General features: G+C 33.7%; 1 protein-coding gene across 9 annotated transcripts in view; it reads right to left on the reverse strand.

The window, feature by feature from the left end:
* Positions 1 to 4599: 4599 nt before the first annotated feature.
* Positions 4600 to 24902, reverse strand: part of LOC136033792 (sodium bicarbonate cotransporter 3-like) — a 120897-nt gene continuing 100594 nt past the window's right edge. For all 9 annotated transcript variants that reach the window (XM_065714701.1, XM_065714695.1, XM_065714699.1 and 6 more), the window contains 8 exons: positions 23697 to 23834; positions 20494 to 20739; positions 17474 to 17650; positions 12487 to 12665; positions 10242 to 10452; positions 7717 to 7824; positions 5296 to 5424; positions 4600 to 4827 (listed from right to left, as the gene is read on the reverse strand). In XM_065714701.1, coding sequence (XP_065570773.1) covers positions 4615 to 4827; positions 5296 to 5424; positions 7717 to 7824; positions 10242 to 10452; positions 12487 to 12665; positions 17474 to 17650; positions 20494 to 20739; positions 23697 to 23834 — 1401 coding nt within the window. In that variant the 3' untranslated portion in view covers positions 4600 to 4614. The remainder of the gene's footprint in view (positions 4828 to 5295; positions 5425 to 7716; positions 7825 to 10241; positions 10453 to 12486; positions 12666 to 17473; positions 17651 to 20493; positions 20740 to 23696; positions 23835 to 24902) is intronic.

Genomic DNA, 24902 nt, shown 5'->3' on the forward strand with positions numbered 1-24902 from the left:
CACTTTTAATACATTATAAACTTAAAGATTTTACATTTATGGAATCAAAGCGAAAAGCGATTTTTCTTACGTATATATTGTTGTCAAAATTCGTTTCATAATCATAGTTACTATCAGCACGGATCGCTCTTTACTCGCAGTTGTTTTTCACGAACTATTCAATATCAACGATTCGGGCAAACATTAAAGCTCCTAATTAATTCTATAGATCTATCAAAAATAGGCTCCTACTTTACAGCTGACATCGGTACTATCACATGTTTTGAGCTTCAGTTTCGATATAATCAATTCCTGGAGGTAAAATTAAGAGACAGTGAAGTATAGTTCAAAATTTCCGGTGACAAACTGAGTAGATTTTTCATGGATTTTCTTCTTATTGTCAATTTCCTAACTAGCCCCTGAATTTCTGAAATTCACATTTTCGTGGTGGATCGTCCCTAGTTTACTGATTTTTTGCTTCTCCCAAGAGATGTGTCTACCTTTAGTGATTTTCAGACCTATTTTTCTACCATCTACAACAATTTTTTTCTGAGAAGTAGTCTAAAACCCAAAAGAAGTTACAACAATTTAATTAAAAAGGCTACATCGAGTAAACAGCAAAATAATAATAAAAAAAAAAACCCTCATAAAAGTAAAACCAATCCATAGTTATGAGACAAAAAAAAGAAGCCAGATCAAGAATCTAATCTGGTTGGTTTGCACTTTTAGCAGTTCTTTCACTAGTCTAGTTTTTCCCCTTTGTTCTTCCTTTTTCTTTCATTGATTGATAGCAGTGTAATTAGTAGGTTTTTTTTTAAAGGGCAACATGAAGCAAAACAAATTCGCTTCATGAAGTTGATGTTTGTTTTCTGTAAATAAACCCTTATTTACTTGGTGATTTGTGGACAATTTCTCAGGTGACTTTTTATTTCAGATCAGTGACAACCTTGTTTTAAGGCTTAGATTAGTACTGTCGACAACTTCAAAACACAATCGAACTTTTGTAAATGGGTCTATGGGACAATGGCAAGACCTGAATTATCGTCTTTACTTTTATCTTTAATGTATTACTGTTTTTTCTTATCCTAATTGCATAATCTTTTCTCAGAGGTTTTCGTTGTGTTCTCACTTATTCTTTTCACTTCTTATTTTTTCTGTTCTTTTATTGGCTTTTCTCGTGTAGTTTATGCATCCTGTGTCCCAGGAATACAAGCCATCTTATGAAGAAACTTGTTTTTTTTTTTCATGTAACGCATTAATTTTTGTAATATATTTCTATTCTCTACACCAAGCAAAATTAAAAAATTGAAACATATGTTTTATTGCAAAACTGTCTCCCTTCTAAAAAATGAGCTATTCGTCATAATTACAATACAAAGCACTTTCAAGATATATCTAAAGGAATGAAAAATCAGAAACGTGATCTACTGAAGGCCTATTACTACATACTACGAGGAAACTTACTTAAGTTTGGCATTAAGATATAAACTAATTGACATAAATATACAATGAAACTGCTATAACATACTACATAGAGAGAAACATTGATAACTAAATATCCACAGTCAAAAATTAAATATAATTAATACCAAGGGAAAAATGTCCAAAAAGAAAAAGAAATTGTGTCTGTAAAAAAATATTCAAATAAATTTGGTAATATAATTTCATTGATTGTGAAGGAGCTCAAAAATTGTAAATGAATCATGGAAAAACATACTTTTGAAGATTAGTTTTTTTCCTAACTAAAAGCTTGTGCTTTAAATAAATTTTGCAAATAAAGATAGTTCTAAATAAAGATAACATATAATGTATGTACCAATTTGAAATTTTCCACATTTCGAATTTTCTAATCCGTATGAGCACAATCCCTGAGCATTTCCGCTTTTTTGTATTGCAAAGACCTATGTTCATGTAATCAAGAAAATGTATTATTTATTCTGTGTTTGTGTAAAACAAAAGATAATTCTTTCGTCCTCTTGAAAAGCAGGTACTTTCTGACATACAAAATATGTAACCAACAATAGTGTATTTTAAGGTAGCCCTTCAAAGATCTTTGGAACCATTCAAGCTTTGCTTTTTAGGGGAGGTAGCAATAATTTTTGTTTATTATGTGTTTTGTTAATAAATCCTTCTCCCTCATATGGAATGAACTGTTCCATGATCTCAAAGTTCTGTTTCTTCCCAATGGAGACCATTAAATTAATATGTTGCACCAAACTGCGCAGCACAGAGCATGTTGATTACTATTCTTGAGATAGTTCAGTTTTTCTAACAAGACAAACAGAGAATAGAACAATTTAATTGCTATAATTGACTGAATATGAAAAATGTAAGTTTAATGCATTCACTTCTCTTATAGAAAGGCACAAACTTTTTTTCAGTTTTTTCAGATCGTCCTAACTTTTTCCAAATGGAAATTTTCTTAAAATCAATTGGTCCTAAGGTGCGAAAATTTTTTGAGGTTGGATTAAAAAGAAAAGGGTACTTTCTACCATTAAAACAGGAGGTTTTAGCTCTTATCCATACCCGCGTCCCATTGATATAATTTTTATACAATCCTAAAAAAGGCTTATGCCAGATTTGCCTCTCACTCACTCGGACTATCTGTCTTGGCTTTTTTTTACAATTAGCCATGGCTTGATGCCCACAACACCTTGATTTTAATTCACTAATAATTTACTACTACAACTACTTGATTTTAATTCACTGTTTATATTTACTTGATTCTAATTCACTGATTTTAACACACTAATCTTACATGTTCTTTATAATAAAGTATAGAATTTTTGCTGAAATATGACTTTATGCATTCACCATATTATGTAATAGTGACAAAATTACTTCTAAATCTGTTCCAAAGTCACCTAAAGAAAGGAAGACCCATATTCTCAAATTTGCATACAGCCTCGGTCAAGAGTGACCAACTCAACACGTTCAAACCTTAATTGCTACTTCTTAAAACAAACTATTAAATTAGAAACCTATGTTAAAAAACCCTAATTTATTAAACCTATTTAATTAAAGCCTATTTAATAAAAATAAACCTATTTAATTAAAATCTACTAAATTATCATTGGAAAAGATGAATATCATATTTATGTTTTAGCATAGATAAAAATGCTGTTTACTTAAAAACCTCAATAAGGTTAATCTAAAAATAGCTCTTAATTCCCCTAAATACATAAAGTACATTAATGCAAATGCTGATACCTTACATTGCTGCACCAAAAACTATAATTATTACGATCAGCAGAAAAATTCCACAGAATAAATAATTTATCAACCTTGAAAAAAGAAAACGAAATAAATTGAATTAAAACCGAATTAGCTACAGTAATCCAAAAGACGAAATGGCTCAAAATAAAAATATGCACTTCCAAAACACAGCAGCAGTTTCTGTACCCAGGGGGTGGAGGGGCACAAGGTTTGACACCCCCTTGAAATTATGTCTGAATCGTAAAAAGGTAACAAAATTCATATTAACAAATTTGTTTTTGCATTTTTTTTTTTTTTTTTTAGACCATCCTACAGTTACTTCCCTAAAAGATCATCAGCTTCCAAAGCACAGAAAAAAAGGGAATATTAAGTGGATTAAAAAATGGGACTACAAAGCTGTTCTTTCTAAATAATTCAGCTACCCAGAAATGGGTAGTTATAACACATTTTGGAAAACATTAAAAACTTCAAAGCATTTTCAGTCCCACAAGAAAATGGTTACAACAAATTAATCCCTGGTTTCAAGTCTCCCAAAAAGTGTCGTATAACATATTTTGTTTTACCGTAGCCAAAAGATAGTAAAGATGCCCCTTCCTCCCTACACTATTCAACTGACAGCCGATAGTTGACATTAATTTACTAGTTAATTCCATTTCTATTCCTTTTCGCTGATTCTCCAGTTGCTTGGTATGACTCAATTTCCCAAAAAAATACATGGGTTTGCACACAAAATTTGCATCAAGTCGTATAAACACAGCTTTCTTATGAAATTCTTCTAATGACCCGATGGTAAATAGTAAAATAAAAATTTTCTTTGGCATTTTCATAATATCGGATCAATACGACCAATCGATATAATTGGAGATCTTACAAAATTTCCATACATAAACAGGAAAATACTCAAAACAAGAATAGGACTACATTGCAGACTATATATAAAAATAAAATCACAAATTTTTTTTTTCATGATCAAATCTCAAAACCCTATTCTGTGGAGAAAGGGTGGGTGGGTAAGAAGGGGAACGGCGAATCCTTTAAAAACTTAAGAATCATTTACACCCATTCTAGTGATTTAAGGTATTCTGTACGAACCAAATTTTAGTATTGTTGAATGTTTGGTAGCATTAATTTCAATCAAGAAGAGTAAGTTAGGAAGAAAATGATTTTGCAAGAAATAAATCTATTGATTTGGCAGTTTAAATATGACTGGCAGTTATTTGTGTGTGGTAGATTCATATACGGTAAAAAAACCTATTCAGTCAAAAACCTAGAATGTAAACAAAGTGGGATCCAATATATACAAACGAAGCACCAAATTAGACACTAAAAAGTACCTACACAGTAATGACTTCCAGATGGAAAAAAGAAAAAGAAAATCTAGCACTGGTTTATGGATAGTGTCACTAGACATGAAACGGTTTATTTACGTCTTCTAGTTTCATTTTCCTGTTCAAGTTTGAGTTGGTTAGAAGAGTTCACATTTTTCCAAACACCGGAATTTTTCACTTCCTTTGAAATATTCATTTTTTGTTGAGGAACTGTCATTATATTTCCGTTTGGAAGCTCGATATGGATTCTACCAGACGAATTTTGGGGAAGGAACTTACTTTCTTCTGTCTCTCCATCAACACCCTACAAAAGATAATACCATTAAAACACGAACTATGCAAGTCTCACGATGGCTCATGACGGGAAGCATATTGGAGCCGTTTCTCACACAGGACCATCTACAACGAAGTATCCTAAATATTGCCGATAAGAGTGAGGGAGAGGGAGAAAGATATAGGAAGTGAAAGCAAGAAGAAGGAGAGTCAGAAAGGATACAGAGAGGAGAAAAAAATAAAGAAAGAGCTGGGAGAGAGAAAGAAAAGAGGGAGAACGAGAGAGAAGAGGGAGAGAGAGAGAGAGAGAGAGAGAGAGAGAGAGAGAGAGAGAGAGAGAGAGAGAGAGAGAGAGAGAGAGAGAGAGAGAGAGAGAGAGAGAGAGAGAGAGAGAGAGAGAGAGAAAGAGAGAGAGAGAGAGAGAGAGTTATTGTTACACAAGGATTGACAAAAAAATTTTGACAGGAATGGGTGATTGGAAACGAATAAAACTAAATACTTCTTCAGCAAGTCGAAGGAGTTCTTTCTTCTTCTTTGTGCTATCTGGGAGGGCATCATCGAGGGCTTTCAGTTCATACTGAGTGAAAACTAAGTCCAACATTTTTCTCACGGCAATCATGACCACCAACTGAAAAAGAAACAGGAAAGGAGATAGCTTCATAGGGACAATAATACTGTGTTTAAAAAAATGAAGCTAGCATATTCTCAACTTCTTTGCTCTCCGACAATAATTGCGCTTATTTTTTTTATTTAATGCAGTTGTTGGTGCATCATTTTTGTACATTCATTTTGTTTTAAAAGGGGAGACAAAAAGATCCTAGTGAAACTCAGTTTCCACTAACTTTAACGGTTCAAACAATATTAGAAACATCAGATCTTATTAATCACCCCCCTCACCTCCCGAAAAAAACAACGAAAAAAAAGATCAGAGATGAATGCGACAGATTTAAAACACATATGAAAATGAAACGAAATATAATTTTATGAACTTTCACAACTCAGTGGTAACTTACACGGCTGACGTAAATTTGAAAAAATAGAAATTCCATTTTTAATGAAAAAAGACCTTCAAATGCAGTTGTACAGTTTTTGGTACTAGCGGGCGCCAAATTTAAAAGAAAGAAGCATCTGTGACATGTCGACACAAAATAAGCTAAAACATATGACACCAAACAACATAAGAGGATGCAGATTTCCTTTTAAGATGTAGTTGTGTTTGGGAATTAGGAGATTATAGATGCTTGAATTTTTAAGGACGGAAAGTCTTATCAAATTGAACTAGGTTTGTTTTATTTATTTATTTTGGCAGTTCAACGTGGCAATACCGACCTTAATGCGGTACTACTCTAAAAACTTCTTGATTTTGAAACGACCGAACGAAAATCCGTACAGAATCGCAATGTTCGGTTATAAATAAACCTAAGATGGTTCTAGGAAAAAAAAAAAAAAAATTTTCATGTCCTTGGTACATCAGATTCAAAATATGCGACAAAAATTATAAGCCCTTAAATGTTGTGTTTTTTTTTTTTTATAGAAAACTTGGATGGACAGGAGTGAGTGGTTAACAAGTTGCAGCTTTATTTCTAGGAAATTCTTTACGAAGGTTTTGTTATAATGAAAATAGAAATCACCATAAAACCAAGCATTAAAAAAAAACAAAAAACATATAAATAAAATAGAAAAACAGAAGGAGAAAGGATGACTGTTTTCCTACTTTAACAATTAACATAGATCAGTACTTGAACGAGGCCTTAACCCTACTCATCCATCCAATTACACAGGTCAAACAGCATGGCCATACACAATCAACTGCAAAGAATAATCCATGTACAGGCAGTCGTGTCGTAAGTAAGTACAAGTCGTCATATACCAAATAACAACAAAAAGACAAATAATTCAAAGGCGACAACCCAACACAAAGGCTCATCAGGAGAATACACACTTGCCTATAAGGTTTCGGCACTTTAAATTCCCTACCTAGACAAGTGGCGTGTCAACCGTATATTCCATACGGTATCCCCGTGCTAGGTATCGCCCCCGAAATACATGCCTATTAAAAACTAATGTAAAACAACTAAATAACTCCAGAACTAACTTATCTTACATTGGTTTTGGTCCTCGTGCACTTATGTTAACCTGCATGATCATACCTATCTACCATGCATAATAATACTGAGTCAGGAATACTAAGAGGGTAGTAAAGAGCAAATTTAAGAGAAAATGCTTTAAATTTTGCTGTTTTTTTTTAAACAAAATGAGGAAAACAAATCATTAGAAGTTTGCACCTTTAAAGCGAGCTAATCAAATGGCCTTATTTTGTTTGTACCTCTGGAAAAAAAAATTTCACTCGATTTAAAAACATATGTCCATTGTTTAGAAAACCCATCCTGGTTCAACTACAATTAACACCAGTTTTTCAGTTTTTACAAGAGAATAATTTCTACTAAAATTCAACGGAAATTTTGTTGGAAGTCTAAAATAAGATCGGCGATGACTCAAAGATGCACTTCCCTTGCATTCACTCTTTCTTCGTCCTCTATTCTTAAACAGAGGCAGTCTCTATTTGAAGCTTTTTTCTGCACTCTACCAGGAGAGACGGAATTTTTTTAACACAGAGATAATTTACAAAAAGATAGGGAGGGTGTTGGGAAAGGAGTGCACACACCCATTCAAATAAGACAAATATTAGTAGATGATCATTATCATCTACTTCTTCTTTTGTGTCCAATAATTTTTGACTTCGGAGATAAAAGACAATTGACTTTTTTGGTTTGTTTTATTATTCAAATAAGAAAGCCTACAGATGTGTTTTGCTTTACAGCTGGCAATAAGTAAAGGATTAGTAGCATATTGGTCATTTTTTATGAACCTATTTCAGTAAATCCTATCGTACAAAAAAGAAGAAAGTTCTATTTCTTACCATAAGAGGAAATGAAATTGATATCGCGTCAATGGTCTTGACCACCCAAAGAAGAACGAAGCATACCAATTGAATGAATGTGAATAAATGCACACGGCGAAGAGATACCTGCAATTGAACAAACACTAGTCAAAGAAGAAAAACAAAGGATACAGAAGTCTACACGCATGCGAGGCAAAAGAGGGAAACAACTCTTTATTCAACGATATACTTTAGAATCCTTCAATGGAAAACCATTCAGGGTATTTCTGTGGGTGGCTTTGGTCAGTTACACAGGACGTTATTAGCCCTGCCTAGAGAGACGAAGGGTGGTAAGCTCCTCAAGGTAACGACTTCGCACCCTTCTTTGGGGCACCATAATCTACGGATAAGAAAAGGCCAGATCACAAAGATAAGGATTAGCAAAACTGCCAAATTACTCAATATCACTGGTGTCTCTCTCCTTTTCTGATCTTTCTTATTAAGAGACAAACTTTAGGTGTAAACATAATTTTATTTCTGTTATCTTATCTTTGGTGTTATGCAATTCTTGCGAAGCAATGCCATCCTCAGAGTTGATTGTCTATTTTGTTTTAAAAGGACAAGCACTGATATGGCTGGGAATTTTTCCAGATTTTATTCAACAGAAAACCAACATTTTTCCGAATTTGTTAGAATAAAATTACTCAATAAATCACTGAGAATGCAACCACTCTTTACATCACAGTTTAACTAGATCTCTCCTAATGATACGTTAGAATGCAATAAATGTAAGCAATGCTTACATTTGTGCTAACAAACTACTGCTAACAAATACTTTATTTACCAATTGTCTTTCAAAACAGTTGAACTTGAAGTTTCAAACATTTTATGAGCTGTTCGGTAAAAAAAAATTGGATTTCAAAATCTATAGTTTAACAAAATGAGAATTTAGCATTAAAGCAGGGGGTTGAGAGGGGTAGTAGTCTTCCTTATATAGGGTAAGTTCTGCTTTTTTTAATTTAATGTCGCTTTACTAGCATTAATAAATTTTACTTTTTCCGTTCATTTTTAATATTTTACTAAGATTTATCCTAAACATGAGAAGGACCATCGTTTCCTTAACCCCTTGTTCTAAACACCTACAACGCCTTACATACTGAACTACGTAAAACTGCATTTCTTTGGAAGGTAAATTTTAATCCTGACTTAAATTAAAACAAACAGACATTATCTTAACTAAGACCGCGCTGTTACCCCGTTTAATCCCAGGAATGTTATGTCGTATTTTGGTTAAATTTTGACAAATATAACAAAATATAACAAATATATTTGTTATAACAAATATAACAAATATAATTTTGACAAAATATAACAAATATAAAAAAATAAGTTTTGAGCAGATTTCATCTTTTTTTAAAAGATGAATCTATTAAAACTCTGTTTATACTAGTTTAACTTCACAGGAAAAAAAAATCAACATCATTTCATGGCAATGAATCCAGAATTCTTTCATCCACTTAGATCCTTCTTTTAATTCCATTCATTCAAATACGTAGAAAAATAAATTGGCCTATGAAAAAAGATTTCAGTTTAAACATTAACTTTTCTGAACAATTAAAATTGATCCTCTACCCTTTCAGGGAGTTCAAAGGGAAAGCACAACACTACACTCAGTTGTAGTAAGTCATCGCTCCTTAGATTAAGTTTAACTGCATTGTTCATTGTAATTACTGTTTCTGTTAGGCTTCATTTCTCCGTTCTTAGTAAGTTTTGTTTACTTTAATTTTAACATCTTATGTAAGCTAATTTAGGCTCATTCCAGGTTTCAAATTTGCTCTTTACTGCTACTACTAACAATTCACAGCGGCATCAAACCGAAAGTGGGCAACACAACTGCGCACGCTTCCCCTCTACCCAAATCAAATAAAAGCCCCACTCTTTACCCCTATCCCGAATAAAGATTCAGTATTCTTTAAATTCTTCCTTATGCCTCGTCCCAAACTATTCGGGATGACCTGCTTTTAATTTGGCCCCAGATGAAAAAATTATCCGTGAAAGAGCTGGGTATTTTATGTAGTTTTAAAAACAGAGAAATCCTCTGGGAGATTCTCTTCGGTTAAACCATTAAACTGCATCATCAACTATAATCATTATCATCAACTAGGAATCAACTACAATGCGACGAATAATACTATGAAGCAAAAAGATCATATAAAATCATAGAAAAAGTTATAGATAAAATATTAGGTATGGTTAGTTTTCAAGATGGCTGCTAGATAGGTGGATCAAAAGTGACTGAGGTGACCGTGCAAAACAAAGTACAGCCAGCAAATTACTCTATACGAAATTACATGATGATCCATGGCCACATAAAACTTATTTTTGCTCAGATTTGGAGGTAGGCTTTGTCAAATTTCGTTTAGGATTTAAGCTTTTGCAGGTGACAACAGGGATATGGAAAGACACTCAACTAAAGTTCAGTACAAAGTGTGCATACCTCTCATACAAAGTGTGCACACGACATCTGCTATGTCATTGGAAGGATGGTGAAAAAGAGAACTCACTTTTCTGAGATATATCCTATCTGGCTGATATTTATTTGGCATGAACATGATCTTAATTCTTTCATAGAATTGCATGTCATCAAGTGGTGAAGTACCCATGAACAAGAAGACTCCATAAAGCACCGGCATTGGAATATATTGCAGAACTGGGGTCAAAAATACAGACAAACCAACCATCAAGAAAATCAGAATGTGGGTCACACGTTGCTCTCTAAAGAAAAAATTATTAGTCTCAGGGCAATACTAAATTTTGTCAGGAATGATTAAAAGAAATAAAAAAGAAATAAAACATGTTAAAAAAATGTCTGTAACATCTACACACGGTTTGGTCATGATATGTCACAAAAAAAAGTACCCACATCAGCATTCTAACTTTAATGTCGCAAAGAATTGAATAGAAAAAAATAAAAGAACGAATTTTTATCATAGAACATTGTACTTAAAAAATCTGGAGCAGATTCAGCAAAAGTAAATACTTTCTAATCCTCGACCACACAAAATGTAATCTGCCAGAATTTTGTGTTTGAATTTGCTATGAATTTTATCCCCATGAATATTTTTCAATTAAATTATAATTAAAAATACAATCTACAAAGCAGTATTTGTACCTACTACGCAAAAAAAAGAACAATTCAATGTCCAATAAGCTTCAGATTTTTCTGAGATCATTCCAATTTTTAACAGTTTTACTGAGAGATTTTCTCCGCGAAAAAAAAAAAAAAAAAAAAAAAAAAAACACTTCATAAAAATTTTGCATAGCCAATTCCATGAAACAAGAAAGAACACAAATAATATTTCTGAAATTTATTTTCCGATGTGGAAAATAAAAAAATAAGAACTAAAATTGAATAAAATCACTAAAAATCAAATAGTTTGTCAGAGTCAACGCAGCATCGCTGACTAAGTAAAGAGCAACATGCACTTCACATATTAGTTTATTTCCCCATCACTATTTAATATAGAAGGGAGGGCCTTTGAAACTTTAGAAGGGAATCATTTGATAGTAAATTAGATAACTCGCGTCATTCCTAAAGATTTTGACCTTTGCATCGAAATTTTGACCCTTGCATGATGAAATGCTTCATATTTGAACATTGGGCCAACATTGAAGTCTCTTTCTTTTTGACACGTTTACATTCAGTAAAAATTGCGGACAATTCTCTTGTTTGATATCCTAAAAATTCTAATATTCCAACACAGGTCAGGCTCAAAATTTTTCAGTGCATTTATGAACTAGGCTTCAATTTGTACGCTGAAAAAGAGACTTCAGCAGTTATTGAACTGTTTTCATTATTATATTTCATGGCAACAGTGTGAATTATCTTTCATGGCAACAGTGAACTAGGTCCGTTTGACTTAGTTTTCGTAAATTGCTGCCAGTTTTTGACGGAGATTTAACCTCCTTTTCATTGTGAATTGGCCTCATACAAATGACTTCTGGCTGATACAAACTGAGCCAAAAGTATATGTTCTGAGCCAGTCTACTTGAATGTTTTACTGCTACTACTACTACTAACAACTCACCGCAGGACCAAGCCACGTGAGACCAAAACAGCTACGCAAACTCCTCCATCACAATCTATTCAAAGCCTCCCTCTTTACACGCTCCCAGAAAGTTCCCGTTTCCCTTAAATATTTCTTTACGACATCCTCCCACCCAAACCATGAACGACCTGCTTTCCGTTTAGCCCTAGACGGTTGGCCGAAAAGGACAATCTATAATCCTTCAACTGTAGAACGTTCCAAACTTTCTCTAACTGAAAAAAAACAAAAAAAAAAACCGAAGAATATGGGAAAACTGATAAGATAGGAAACTTAGCACTTTACTAGGAGTTTAATAGGAATTACGAAATCAAGCGCGACTGGGAGCAAGAGATTACTTAGCAGAGCTAGAAACTATCCAGACAGACTAAATACTGTTTCATAAAAATTTCTATATCAAATAGAGGTCAAACTTTACTTGTACTCAACATGAATATATCTGAAAGGATGCAGATCTCTGAGTAGTTATTTATCTTTGATCCAACGTAAACCAATAAGAAAAAAGGGGATAAAAACAAAATTAGCTAATGTTTTACCGAGGTTTGAGTTATTATTTTTATGATTCTTATGACCATAGCCTTTGACAGAACCCTCCATTCAAACCCAAAGTATATTATGCATAACTCGTCTGTGTGTCAGAAGAGAAGTATACCTTACTCCTTACTCAGTAGAGATTCTGAATATACCTTATGAGAGTGCTTACCTTACTCCTAAGAATTGAGGCTTTTCACCCGGTGCTGCACATTCAGTTTCCAGCTTTAAGGCGTTGACATGGTTAATAGAGAGAACAGTAGCTGCAACAAACCATGGAAGACCCAAAAACGAATTGATGATAATTAAAATTGACAGTACGAACAAATCCAGGTGATAGCCACAGCCTTTCTGCAAAAAACATAAACATTTTAGTTCAAGGGACGAATAAACAGAGGCGGTCCTGGGCACACCTTCTTTCCCTACAAAGCCCATTTCTTTCTTTCAAATATTTCTTCGAAGTGTTATTTAGTCTTCTTATTTTTGTAATTGTTGAAAAAAAAAATTAACATGTCTTAGTAAATAAAGATCTAATATCCGAATGATAAAGATGTAGCGTGTAGGTAAGTAATCACAACTAATTTTATGATAACAAATTTGGATTAAAATCACGATGAAACAATACTTATAATTATCAACCACTACCCGTGAGCTAGACGAATGTAATTACGGCCAGAGTAACGTTGGATGTAACTATTGCGTAGTCGCGATTTGATAACGGTAAATTAAGCATAATACCGCCTATCATTTCCATAAATTTGTGCGGAGTTTTCCATGATGTCTTATTTTCTTTAAGTATTTCTTTCCTCCAATTTAATAACTAAAACTAGGTCACAGATGTGCAAGGTATTTTTTTCGCAGTCACTCGTATCCTTCCTCCACGCTTTCCACAAGAGCTAGCGCTGGATTCATGCATTTCCACCCCATGGATAAATATTAGCAATTAGATGTTGAAAGCTTTTGCCACCCATACTGCAGAATGACGTTCAATATAGCTTCAAAATTAAAAATTGTATGGAATACAGTTCATCTGAATGACAAGCATAAACATTTGGATGATTATAAACTTTCTGAACGTTAAACCTATTTATTAATCAGCCAGAGATTAACTCAGAAATTATTATTAATAGGCAAATCTGTTATTACGATCAGCAATTTGTTTTGATGGCCAACAATTCTTTGTGAGAACAACCAACAAATAATTTTGTTTTTCAATTGTTTTGTTCTACATTTGGTATTTATAAATTGGCATTTACAAATCGTTCATTTTCGAATGATAACAAAAATTATCAACAAATTCCTATAAAGTAATGCCCCAACAAAATGAAACTGTAACAAGAGCTAGTATTATTAAGAGCTAGTGCTAACTATTTATACAGAGTTACAACCTCTATTGATTTGTCACTCTTTAGTGATTTGTATATTGCCTAAACAAAAAAAAAAATTAAGAAAAATCAGTAAATCAGCACATAAGTGACCAGACTATTGAAGAAAATCACTAGCTATCTCTGGCTAGAAAGATTTTATTTTCTGAAAGAAAGTGAAATACTTTCACTTTCTTTAAAAAATCTTTTCAATCTTATTTTTGAAAGAAAGAAATACTTTTAAAAAATCTGAAAAAAACGAAAGACAGTGAAAAGTAATGTTGATAAAAAAAAAAAAAAAAATGCTTACAAGCAGCGCTTTCATGCTTAACAAAACATTAACAGGAACAATAGTTGAATCACGAGAATATTATGAAAATTGTATTGCGCGTTTAATATGAAGTCTAGAATAATTTCATGACATACACACTAAGCTTCAAGTTACAGGACTAAAAGCAGCAGGCATTAACAGTGTTCAGCGTCAAATCAGTTCAAGTCCAAAATAAAAGGGCCTTTCTCCAATTTTCCATAGGACTTCTTCAGTGGATCTTCGTCGTGCTTGCAAATACTTACCTGGTATAAGCCTAGAGAACTAACTGGGGACAAAGATACAAGTAAAAAAATTAATTTTTACTTAGTAATATGCAGAATAATTACAGGTAACATATTTTGCATGCAGCAAGCCTTTATCTTCATTTATTTCAGTGTTTTTCCGGTTTTTTAAGAAAGTTACGTTTTTTTTTGGCAATAACCTTTATTTAGCTTTGAAAAGTTTGCTAAATGCACAACTGTCAACTCAATATTCTGGCCGCTTTCCTAAAGGAAAGCGCCATCTATAATTTTCTTTTTAATAGAATTGTACTTAATCAACAGACTGGCTTCATAAATTTCGTGTTAACGCCACTGCAATTACTTTGACGTCCTCTATAAACAAATTTTATATAGGTTGCTCTAATTCAGAGTTGGTTCAAAACTGAAGAAAAGCAAATCAAAAAAATAATAAATATATTAGAAAAACTGGAAAAAACACTGAAATAAGTGAAGATAAAGGTTAGCTACATGCACAATGTGTTAACTATGATTATTCTGCATATTATCAAGTAAGAATTATTTTCTTAACATGTTTCCTTCTCGTCAGTTAGTTCACCAGGCTTACTTCAGTCAAACTTGGTAAAAAACGCCCAGTAGTTGGACAAAAAACATGTTTTGTCTTAAGCTATTTTTTTCAAGCTTTAAACCCTCAGTAGAGACAACCCCCCTTTCCACCTCCTATCTGAAGGGACAAGAAACAGAGATCAGCACCGCCGTTAGGAACTGAAAAGTCCAATGCTGCATTCTTTACCTTTTCTTCTTTTTTTTTACCTCAGAGTTTTCGACAACAGTGATTTACGTGATTTCTTTTTTGTCCGATGAATTCTCCCAAGGGATCTATACTCCATTCCAAAACGCTTAAAATTTAGTTTTTAATTATAAAGTAAAATGAAACTGGCCTCAGCTAATGTTTACTATTGCTGAATAAGTAGCAATTTAGACTGTTCCTCACTACTTCTTCACAAGAGCTAAGAGCTCATATGGTACTTGCGACGAGGCCGGAAGAGCTAAGAGCCAGGAACTCATATGGCATGAGCTCAAGGAAAATTCTAAGAATCTATAGATTGATTTAAAAGGAAAATGAGAGGCTTAATGCCGGCCAGGATTTAAAATAAGAGCTCTGAGTCACGAGATCCTTCTAAATATCAAAATTCATTAAGATTTGATTACAAACACGTAAGTTAAAAATATTTCATTTTTCTAATTTTTCCTCTCCCATCAGCCCCCAGATGGTTAAATCGAGGAAAACGACTTTTTCAAGTTAATTTGTGCAGTTCCCTGACACACCTATCAATTATCATCGTCCTAGCAGGTCCAGAAGCACCAAACTCGCCATAGCACTGAACCCCATCCCCTAACTCCCCCAAAGAGAGCGGATTCAGTCTGGTTATGTCAATCACGTATCTACGAAATTTGCTTATTCTACCCACCAAGTTTCACCCCAATCTCTCCACTCTAAGTGTTTTCCAAGATTTCCGGTTTCACCCTCCAACTCCCCCAATGTCAACATATATGATCGGGATCTAAAATAAAAGCTCTGAAACATACTTTCCTTCTAAATATCAAATTTCATTGAGATCCGATCACCCGTTCTTAAGTTAAAAATACCTCAATTTTTCTGATATTTCCAAATTAACACCCCCGAGCTCCCCCAAAGAACGGATCCGTTTCAAGTATGTCAATCATGTATCTATAAATTGTGCTTATTCTTCCCATCAAGTTTCATCCCGATCTCTCCACTCTAAGCGTTTTCCAAGTTTCAGGTTTCCCCTTCCAACTCCCCCCAGTATCACTGGATCTGGTCAGAATTCAAAATTAGAGCTCTGAAGCGCAAGGCCCTTCTAAATATCAAATTTCATTAAGATCTGATCACCCGTTCGTAAGTTACAAATACCTCATTTTTATTTATTTTTTCCGAATTACACCCCCCCCCCCCAAAAAAAAGAAAAAAACTCCCCCCAAGAGAGCGAATCCGGTCCGGCTATGTTGTTCACGTATATTAGACTTGTGCTTACTCTTCCCACCAAGTTTAATCCTGATCTATCCACTCTAAGCCATTTCTAAGATTTCCGACCTCCCCCCCAACTCCCCCCAATGAAACTGGATTTGGTAGGGATTTAAAACAAGAGATCTGAGTTACGAGATCCTTCTAAATATATATCCTAAATATTCTTCTAAGATCTGAGTCCTTCTAAATATAAAATTTCATTAAGATCCGATCACTCCTTCGTAACTTAAAAATACCTCATTTTTTCTAATTTTTCAGAATTAACCCTCCCCCCAACTCCTCCGAAGAGTGTGGATCCGTTCCGGTTATGTCAATCATGTATCCAGGACTTGTGTTTATTTTTACCACCAAGTTTTAGCCCGATCCCTCCACTCTAAGCGTTTTCCAAGATTTTAGATTTCCCCCCTCCATCTTCCCCCAGTGTCATTGGATCCAGTCGGGATTTAAAATAAGAGCTCTGAGACACGATATCCTTCAAAATATCAAATTTCATTAAGATCCGATCACCCATTCTAATTTTTCCGAATTAACCGGCCCCTCACAAGATGGTCGAAATCGGGGAAACGACGATTTCTAATTTCATTTGGTCTGGTCCCTGATATGCCTGCCAAATTTCATCGTCCAAGCTTATTTGGAAGTGCCTAAACTAGCAAAATCGGGATTGACAGACAGACAGACAGACCGACAGAATTTTCGTTCGCTGTACGTCACTTGGTAGATAACAAGTACCATAAAAACGCCTTTTCTTTTGGTGCTTGTAGCTATTGTTATAACTATTATTGCAACCTTATTAAACTCAAAAACTACCCGTCATAAGTTAACGTAAAAGATACCAGAATGAAGTAATATTCTCCGGCTAAATACCACATTTTTTAAAAACAAGGTTTTTAATTTAAATCCTTAAAAAAACTGTTCCCAAGAAAAAAATTTAAAAGGCCTATTTTCAATCTCGAATAAAATTTTGAGTGTGACATAGACCCTTTGGTTTTAGACACACCAACGTAAAAAGCTGAGCATCCTAGAAAAAGTACTAGAAAAAATCCTGGCATATTAGAAAAAATATTACTAACATTAGAAAATATCCTAGAAGACATTTCTTACATTTAGCATTCATCCAATATGTTCTGGGATAAACTAAAAAAGGACTACAGACATATCGAAACAACTCGTACAGCAGCAAAAAAAGGCAATCAAACCTTAAGCTTATTTTCTCGTCTGTTGATAATAACAGCCGTGATTTGTTGATCCATAAAAATGAGAATACAGGCAAGAAGAGCGGGCAAAATGGCGGCAGGTATCGTCCACATTGGGTTTGTGAATGGATCAATTAACCATCCACGGCCCTCCCAAGTGGGGGAGAATTCCGAAGGGACCTACAAAGTAATACATAAATGTAAAGTAATTACCAAAAATAATGTAAAACCAAGCACGTTGAAAAACTGATAATGACCGTTCCCAAAACTAATAGAAATCATAGAACAAGCAATCTTACTAAACGTAAGGAATTTCAATGGAGAAATTTAACATTCGTGGGGCAATTTAATATAGAAATGCAATCAAAACTAGTCACTAGAAAAAGAAAAATTAGAATCCTAAGAGATATTTCGTAAAAAAGAATCAGAAGATAGGTACCTACGCAACCCAGTTTATTGTCTGCGCGCGAAAAGGTTTAAGAGATATTTAAGCACAAATAATACATTAGCCTACCATCAATACACTTTATCAATACCCGACCGAACAACTCTTTCAATTTTACAACAGCAAGAAAAAAAAAATTGAATCTAGATCTTATCGTTCATAATTTGAAGAAATGTATTTATTTCAGGATGCAGAGAACCCCAGACATGATTAAGACCGAAAACTATTCTGAGTCTCTACTCGAAAGACTATCAAAGATAATTTTATACATAAATAAGGGGGGGGGGGAGAGTTTAGCCCCAATTAAAAAAAAATTACCGAACAAATAATTATGGATAATTATAGACCTGCATAATTATGGAACTAGGCAAAGTGATAATATAGCTGTTGGCTTGCGTCGTGGGGCCCGGTCTTCGTCTTCAATGAAACACCTGGGTCCATCTGTGTGTTATGAACTACCAGTGAGCCTTAAGGCGGCGAAACACCTACCTTGGCTTAAAAAGAATTTAGAAGATTATTTTTGGGGGATAATTGTTGAATTTAATTATGGGTGGTAGGGTGGACTGTGGAGGTAGGCATGGGGGAGCAGGTATGGTTGGGAGGGCAAAGTGGGGGAGAGTTGAGTATTGATGATTGACGATCAGCGGATTTGCTATTATTTTTATCTTATATTTTATTTATATATTATTATTTTTACTTGAGTTATTTTCATTATCGTTACTTTTACTTCTTTATTATCATACAAATTTTTATTATGAGCACTATTATATTGATTTGAATTAATCAAATAACTAATTTTATACGTTAATATCGTACGTCCGAGAACCCTCATAGATTTTTCTTCACTGCGAAAGTGTTTTTATTTTATTTGATTATTTATGATTGCTAAAAAATAAAAGTTAAGGTTGATGTAACTAGCTGTATCAATAAAAATTTACCTACCGACCAGAATGAAGCCAAATGATTCAGCAACAAACTACAAATTTTATAGATTTTACTCGCTTGGATCTTGAAAGAGAGCTATAGCCGCGAAAATGTTAAAACCTCATTTTCACTCTCCAGCAAAAATTCCAAATATGTTAGATACGCCCTTTTCCACATACTGCACTACGACACGTATCTAAAGTTACCTTTTAGATAAGATACATTCAAACAAAAACACATACAAAGTACAACATACATACAAAACTAATCCCCACAAAGGCTTTATAGCCGGTAGAAACAGCAACCAAAAACTTTTTGCAAATCTGAATTTGTTCCAGATACATAAAATTAATCACGAAAAGCCCTGATTTACCATTTATTCTATTGATAATTAAGTAATAAACTATTAAAAACAGAAACAGAATAAATATTATCTTATCTTATCTAAACGTCTACCTGCTGAAGGAATGAACTTTTAAATAATTTAAAACTTTTACAATACTTTTAATACTTTAATTTAATACTTTTAAAATACTTTTAAATAATTTAATTGTCATGTTATGTCATTTTTATTGTATCTCATTTCATTATTAAGTGGCGCAAAGGTCTGTATTCTGCAAAAACTGAACAAAACCTCTGGTAGTTTAACTTGTACTCCAAATCAATTCAAAATCCTCCGAGAAAGGCAAACTTTCTGTCCCAAAATAATCCTTATTAAAAGAATGTGCATTCTACAAGATCATATATTCATTTCAGAAATCGCTATTACAAGCCCCAAACGGCTGAATTCGTATTTTGGGTCAAAAAACAAAACAGGACAAAAACATTCGAGAAGTTTAAAACAATGTGTGCATTAGAGCACCGGAGGGTGCGTATGGTCTGCAGGACTAGCTGATTCCTAATTTTCAAATCAGCTTGGTTAAAATATGTATTATGGTTTTTATTCTACGTTGATATACACAAAGCAACGTATTTGAAACGTTTCATTTCGAGATATACTCAACATACAAAACTAAACGACGAGGTTCAGAAATTAATGCAAATACTGTCGATAATCAAACTTATATTATTGATAAAAAAATAAAAAGATTTTAATCTTATTTTCACTCCCCGGTAAATAAGATTGAAGATAAAATGTCACAATGCATACAATTTTTTTCAAATTATGCATTTTTAGACATATTTACAAGCTTAGAAGAGGGGTTAAATTTTTACTCCTCGTGAGCAAAAAAAAAGAAAAAAAAGTGAAATATAATGTTTTATATTGTTAGACTAAGCTGAAATGGATTCACTCTCACAAAAAAAGAAAACAAAAATATAATTAAGTAAACACGAAATAAAATGAAAACGTTAAAAAAGACGATTTTTCAATTGAAGTTCGGATACTTTGTAAAATTATACAAGATTTTTATTTTCAACTCATCCAATTTTTCAAATTTTTTTAAGAACACCGCAAATTGCATGAAAATCATACACACATTAGAACAAAACCACAAAAAAGCACAGGACTTCTCGAAGAAGCCCAACTTCAAAACAAATTTTTTATTTTTAGTTTATTTTCAAGGCCAATTTCTATATAGCTAAAAAAAAACTGTTGGTACTAGCACTCACTAATAAAAAGGTAATATGACTGATAAGCAAGAAAATCTCTTACCTCTAGTTTTGGCGTATGAACTCCGGAGAAATAATCTATACAAGTCATTGATAAAATAGATCCAAAAACACCAAAATCGCTGATAAGCTGTCTGACTTTAGCTGGGAAAAAGCTACTTGTTTTCATTCCTTTAAGGGACACGCATAGAATATAAGTAGTAAAGCAGAGTAGAACAGACATAAGAAAGACGTTCGGGTACCATGTCAGTTTGTCACAATCAGGACCGACTAGAGTTCCATTAAAGGCCTGCAAAATAGAAATGTTAAAGTTCTCCCTTCTTTTAACAAAATTCTCCATGAATTCATATTTGAAACTTAAATTAATGGTAAGCTTCAAGAAGAAACAATCCTAGCCGAGTGTTCAGCGCACTGGGTTTGAAATCCTTGGCCTGTGAGGACGGGTTCGAGTCCCAGTGTCGCTGGTTTTTGGTTTGGATCGGGCGTCAGTGGTGCAAACTCTGTAAGCTCAGCCATGAGTGGAAGCAGCCCCAGATGGGTACCTTGAAAAATCTGGGGGAAAACAAGGAAAGCGTCGGATGATTTGTGCCGACTCACTGCAGTCACGTATTTTGTCATACTTTGTCAAGTATCTACGGATGTTTCACGTTTTGGTTTCTAGCGCAATTTTTCATTTCTTATAAAAACCCTACAACAATTAAACTGGTAAAATATTATGTGACAACAATATGTAAATTTGTATAATAGTAGAGAATGTAAACAAAAAAAAAATTCTTTCTCAATACAAAAAAGAGAGAAAAAATCGACTCTAGATATAATTAATAAAAACTCTTAATAATGAAAAAAGTTTACAGCCAACAATTATAGCTTACACATTTTCTTTGGAATGAAACAATTTTCGCATTTATAATTATCAAGTAGGCACACTAGTATCTCCAAAAATTGGCGAAGGATATTAACTAATTTTGGACTCAATTACTGACAGATGGGGAGGAAAATATTTTCATAGTCGAAAGATTAAATAGAAATTCCAAAAGACTTCTTTTACGCGGGATAATTCGGCTGGAAATAACGACGTTCCAAATACCATCATAACACTCTCTATTTCTTCAGATATTTTTTCTTCTTTTTTTGCTTGTACTTTAGGGGGCCGTAAGAGGGGGCTATAAGCCTACTCCATGCCTTCAGCAATAATAGATGCAAATCCTAAAAAGGTGCAACATGCCTACCTTAATACTAAGAAATTGGCAGTAGAAGGGGGAAAAGAGAAGTTGAGTGGTCGCTTTGCTATTTTTGTTCCCCACTCATATGCATTGAAAATCCTTGTGTGATTCCGGTTCAAACAAGGTGCTACATGCTTACGTTTTGTTTTGCTAAAAGTTCACTGTAAAGTACCGGAAAATGGTGTTACAGAGGCCACGGATCCACACTGGTCATAATACAGATTTAAAATCCTAAAATGGTTCCAGTTCAAACAGGGTACAGCACACCTGCGAATCTGCTAAAAAGTTGGCTATGAGATGGGCGAGGGGCGTGACTTTAGGGGATAGTGGCCCATTTTGTGGCTCCCAATAGTACATAGTAAAAATACTTACCCGATTCTCAATCAAATAAGCATCCTGTGTCAAAAAAGATGAAACATGCCGTCCTTTTTGATAAAAAAAAATTGTGGGAGAAAGAAAAAGGGAAACAATCGGTTTTGCACCAAATCAGGACTTATCTGGTCTTGGCACTAAATTAAAACTTAGCTGGTTATTGCGTAGTCACTACTCTTTTTTTCCATATCTAACACAACAATTACGCTGTCAACCCTTTTAGAATTTTCAAAATCGTGTATCTCATGAACAAACTTTTGCACAAAAACTGATATTATAATATTTTATCAGCTGTTCAAGGAATATTGATACTGTCCAGAGGAAACTATCTCTCTTAGTTCAAAAGTTAATTTCCATGTCGTGGACCAACTTTCTAATATTGCTGCTGAAAAGGAGCAAAGAGTAATCTATATGATTATATGACTACGTTGATCTATATGATTACGTTGATCTATATGATCATATGATTGCGTTGATCTGAGCAACGTGAGAACTATTGGAGTTCAGGAGGCATGTGTGAAATTCTTCCATAGTCCCAAGCGCAGAAAATAAAATAACGAACTCAGCCGAAATCACGAACAAAAATGGTTTGTAAAAAGAATCGCCAGAACTATCGGACCCGCGGGAAAATACTCCTTTTTTTGGATCACCAAATTTTACTCTCTATTGTTAAAGGAAAAATATTTTGGTAACGGGGCCAGGTAGCCTTAGCACATCTTGAGTGCTTTTGGATTGTGGTTTAGCTTCAAGTAGAAAGTGGTATCTCCTTGCTTGAATAGAGCTTTCAAATCACAAGCAGAGCTTTAGCTCGAAGAAATGAAAGCTTGGTGAACCACCCTCAAATAATCCATATTGACAGATACCACAAATATTTACTTCAGCTCACAAGCTGTAGACACGCTTTGGACAAAACAAGAGAAAACAAAACGGTGAAAAATGACAAAGAAAACTGCTGGTCTTCATTATAATGTACCAATCGAGGGATGCAGTTACCAGATTGGCCAGCTCCATAAAACAAGAGAAAACGAAACGGTGAAAAATGACAAAGAAAAACTGCTGGTCTTCATTATAATGCACCAATCCACCAGAGACATAAATAGTCATAAGTTTGTGTCTGCGTGTTTGCGTTTGTTTATGTGTTTGAACATTAATAAAGCAGTTCAATTGGTATTTAATTGAACTGGCTGTACTGCGTTTAGTAGTAGTCCCGACCTCGAGTTGAACGCATCTATTAACATTTGGAAAAAATTCAAGCAAATTTCACCAAAACTCAAGTGGCCGAAGTTGCAACCAACACTCGAGAAAGAAAAAGCTACATCTCATAATGCTACCTCCGTCGCTCTTTGCTTCCTCCCCTCCTTCGGACGAGTTAATACATTTTGGTGGAATATGGTACAATACATATGGTAATATTTTTTGGTGGAATAGCGTTCAGCGACCACTCACTTCTACCAACTACTGAATGTTCCAATACCAAAACTATTTGGCAAATTAGGCTGGTATTATTCTTTACTTAAAGGAGATTTTCTTATGAAAGCAAAAAGCTTAGTACTTTTATAGTAAAGTTTCAAAAATTCAGCACCATTATTTTGCACCAAGAGAGCAGCATGATCTGTGCTTTTTCATAACAAAAAAATAACTGTATACTTACAGTACAATTTTGTAAGTCCATAACATCCGTCCAACTTCTATCCATTTCTGTGTAATTATTAGGGGTGCATGTACAGTTTTCCACTAAAGGAGGATCCAGTGGATATTTCAGGCCGATTTTAAACAATTTGGCAATAGCCTAAAAAAAGAAATTCATTAAAAGCTAACCTAAAAGATTTAAATAAAGAGAGAAACTGGGAACAATATCTTCGATGTAGCAGCCAAAATTCAATCGCGACAGAGATCCTTCTAGTTTTGGTTGGAGGGAGGGGGAGCTGAGCCACCCAAACCCTCACTAAAGCTACTTCCCAAAATTTTTAGAACTGATAATTTTTACTTGCCTCTTGTTATAATATATAATAAATTATATAACGCATTAAATATAATTTAATTATAATCTTATAATATAATATTTCTTGTTATATTTTTTCTGTTACAGTTCTCCAACAGCGTCTTTTATCAGTATATTAATCAATATCTATAAAATTCCTTTGGTATATTTCGAATAGTTTCGAACAATCATCAATTGCGGTCGCTATCATTATTCTGAAATTATGTTAGTCCTAAGATCCAGACTGGAGCAGCTATTAGATTATTTTATATACTGTCGACCTAAAAAGAATAATAAAAAATAAAGCTCTCGGACTAAAATAAAAGACTAAATATGATATGAAAAAGTGTCTTACTATATTTAGAAAAACCACTGAACAGGGAATCAAAAAGTATATTTTTTTTTAACCAGTGATTGCCTACTTTTTTATTTATTCATGCTAGGTAATTAAAAGCTAAAATTTTAAAATTAACTTACACAGCTGATATAAATAGCACTTTCGGTGAAATTCTACACACCCATTCAAGCAATTCCTTCTATATATTCTAGCTTACAAATGTCCATATCAACTCATTCAGAGCATTCAAACAACAAACGGCCAATTAGTATATTTATACAAAACTACGTTTTCAGTCAATCTCAAGCCATAGAATAAGAAGATTAAGACAAACATTGTTTTTCTTTTTTTTTCACCTAAAACAATCAAAATTTTATGGCAATATATGTTTTGCGAATCAGAACTACGAACTACGTTTGTCACCCTGTTAAATTTCTAAATTTTTTGAGCGAACCACTCTTTTTAAGAATAAAAATAATACTAAAAATTATTCTAAAATGTCGAGTCTGCCCAGATGAATGACTCAGTCTTCGTTTGGT

The sequence above is a fragment of the Artemia franciscana genome, chromosome 12 (assembly GCF_032884065.1).
Source record: "Artemia franciscana chromosome 12, ASM3288406v1, whole genome shotgun sequence".
Taxonomy (NCBI): domain Eukaryota; kingdom Metazoa; phylum Arthropoda; class Branchiopoda; order Anostraca; family Artemiidae; genus Artemia; species Artemia franciscana.